Genomic DNA, 1591 nt, shown 5'->3' with positions numbered 1-1591 from the left:
GGGGGGGGGTCTGGGCATCCAAGAGGTTATGTGGGGGTCTGGTAACCCCAGGGATTTCTTGGGGGTYGGGGTATCCATGGGAAGACCAAGGGGGTCTGGGCATCCCCGGGGCAGGGGAACGCGGGGGTCCCTGGGCGGCCAGGGGGTTGGGGGTCCCCCAGCCTGTCTCCAGCACCAGGAGCCCCGTGCCCCCCCCCCCCAGGACGAGCACTGCTCCTCGCCGTGCCCCACCGACACGTTCGGGCCGAGCTGCTCGGGGCGCTGCTCCTGCCGCAACGCCGTGGCCTGCTCCCCGCTCGACGGCGCCTGCTTCTGCAAGGAAGGTGGGTGGGCGCCGGGCCGGCAGCTGGGGTCCCGGCTGCAACCGGAGCTGCGAGTGCGCCCACGGGGCCGCCTGCAGCCCCCGCAGCGGCGCGTGCAGCTGCGCCGCGGGCTGGCGCGGCCCCCGCTGCCGGCAGCCCTGCCCGGTGAGTGCGGTGCTGGGCCGGGCCCGGGGGGGGGGACGCATGCCCCGGGGCGGGGGTCTGCCCCAGAGCTGACGCCCACCCCCCCCGGCCGCCCAGGACGGCACCTTTGGCCCCGGCTGCAGCCGGCGATGCTCCTGCRCCCACGCGGCCGGCTGCGACCCCGTCTCCGGCGCCTGCCGCTGCCTGCCGGGATGGACAGGTAAAAGCGGGGACGGGACGGGGGCGACGGGCACCGTCCCGCTCCGGGCCGCCTTTGGCCTTCGTCGCTCTTCCTCCTCGCAGGGCCGCAGTGCGAGCGGAGCTGCGAGCCGGGCTTCTGGGGCCAGAACTGCAGCCAGCCCTGCGCCTGCCGCAACGGAGCCGCCTGCTCGCCCCAGGACGGCTCCTGCACCTGCGCCCCGGGCTACCGCGGCCCCGCGTGCCAGCGCCGTGAGTGCCGCCACCGCCGCCGCCGCGGGTCTCTGCCGGCGGCTGAGCCCGGGCAAACTCATTTCACCCTTCCCCGCCGCAGCCTGCCAGCCGGGACGCTACGGGAAGAAGTGCGCGCTGGCCTGCTCCTGCGCCAACCACTCCTCCTGCCACCCCGCCGACGGCTCCTGCCGCTGCGCCCCAGGCTGGACCGGCGGCGACTGCTCCCGGCGTGAGTGCGGGCRCCGGGGCTGCCCCCGGCGAGCCCGGCCCCTACGCGGGGGTGGGAACGGCCCCTACGGCTATGGGGGGCCGTACGGACCCGGGTCTGCCCCGGGCAGCGTGGAGCCACACGGTCCTGGGTCAGCCCCAGATGCTGTGGGGCCGTATGGATGTGGGTCTGCCCTGGGCAGTATGGAGCCATATGGTCCTGGATCAGCCCCAGATGCTATGGGGCCGTATGGATGTGGGTCTGCCCCGGGCAGTATGGAGCCATATGGCCCTGGATCAGCCCCAGGTGCTGTGGGGCCGTATGGATGTGGGTCTGCCCTGGGCAGTGTGGAGCCACATGGTCCTGGATCAGCCCCAGGTGCTGTGGGGCCGTATGGATGTGGGTCTGCCCTGGGCAGCGTGGAGCCATATGGCCCTGGATCAGCCCCAGGTGCTGTGGGGCCGTATGGATGTGGGTCTGCCCTGGGCAGTATGGAGCCATATGG

General features: G+C 73.9%; 1 protein-coding gene across 1 annotated transcript in view; it reads left to right on the top strand.

Moving 5' to 3' along the window:
* Window positions 1-172: 172 nt before the first annotated feature.
* The window catches only part of LOC146587486 (uncharacterized), a gene marked incomplete at its 5' end in the record, with an annotated part of 7776 nt that continues 6357 nt past the window's right edge, over window positions 173-1591 (top strand). Inside the window, 5 exon segments of the mRNA XM_085319506.1 lie at window positions 173-336; window positions 338-467; window positions 564-666; window positions 750-896; window positions 979-1575. Coding sequence (XP_085175632.1) covers window positions 173-336; window positions 338-467; window positions 564-666; window positions 750-896; window positions 979-1575 — 1141 coding nt within the window.

Source organism: Rhea americana, unplaced genomic scaffold (assembly GCF_003343005.1).
Source record: "Rhea americana isolate MKP2758 unplaced genomic scaffold, rheAme1 scaffold_593, whole genome shotgun sequence".
Lineage (NCBI taxonomy): Eukaryota > Metazoa > Chordata > Aves > Rheiformes > Rheidae > Rhea > Rhea americana.
Note: the sequence above shows the minus strand (reverse complement) of the source record. Positions and strands in the feature narration are given on the sequence as shown.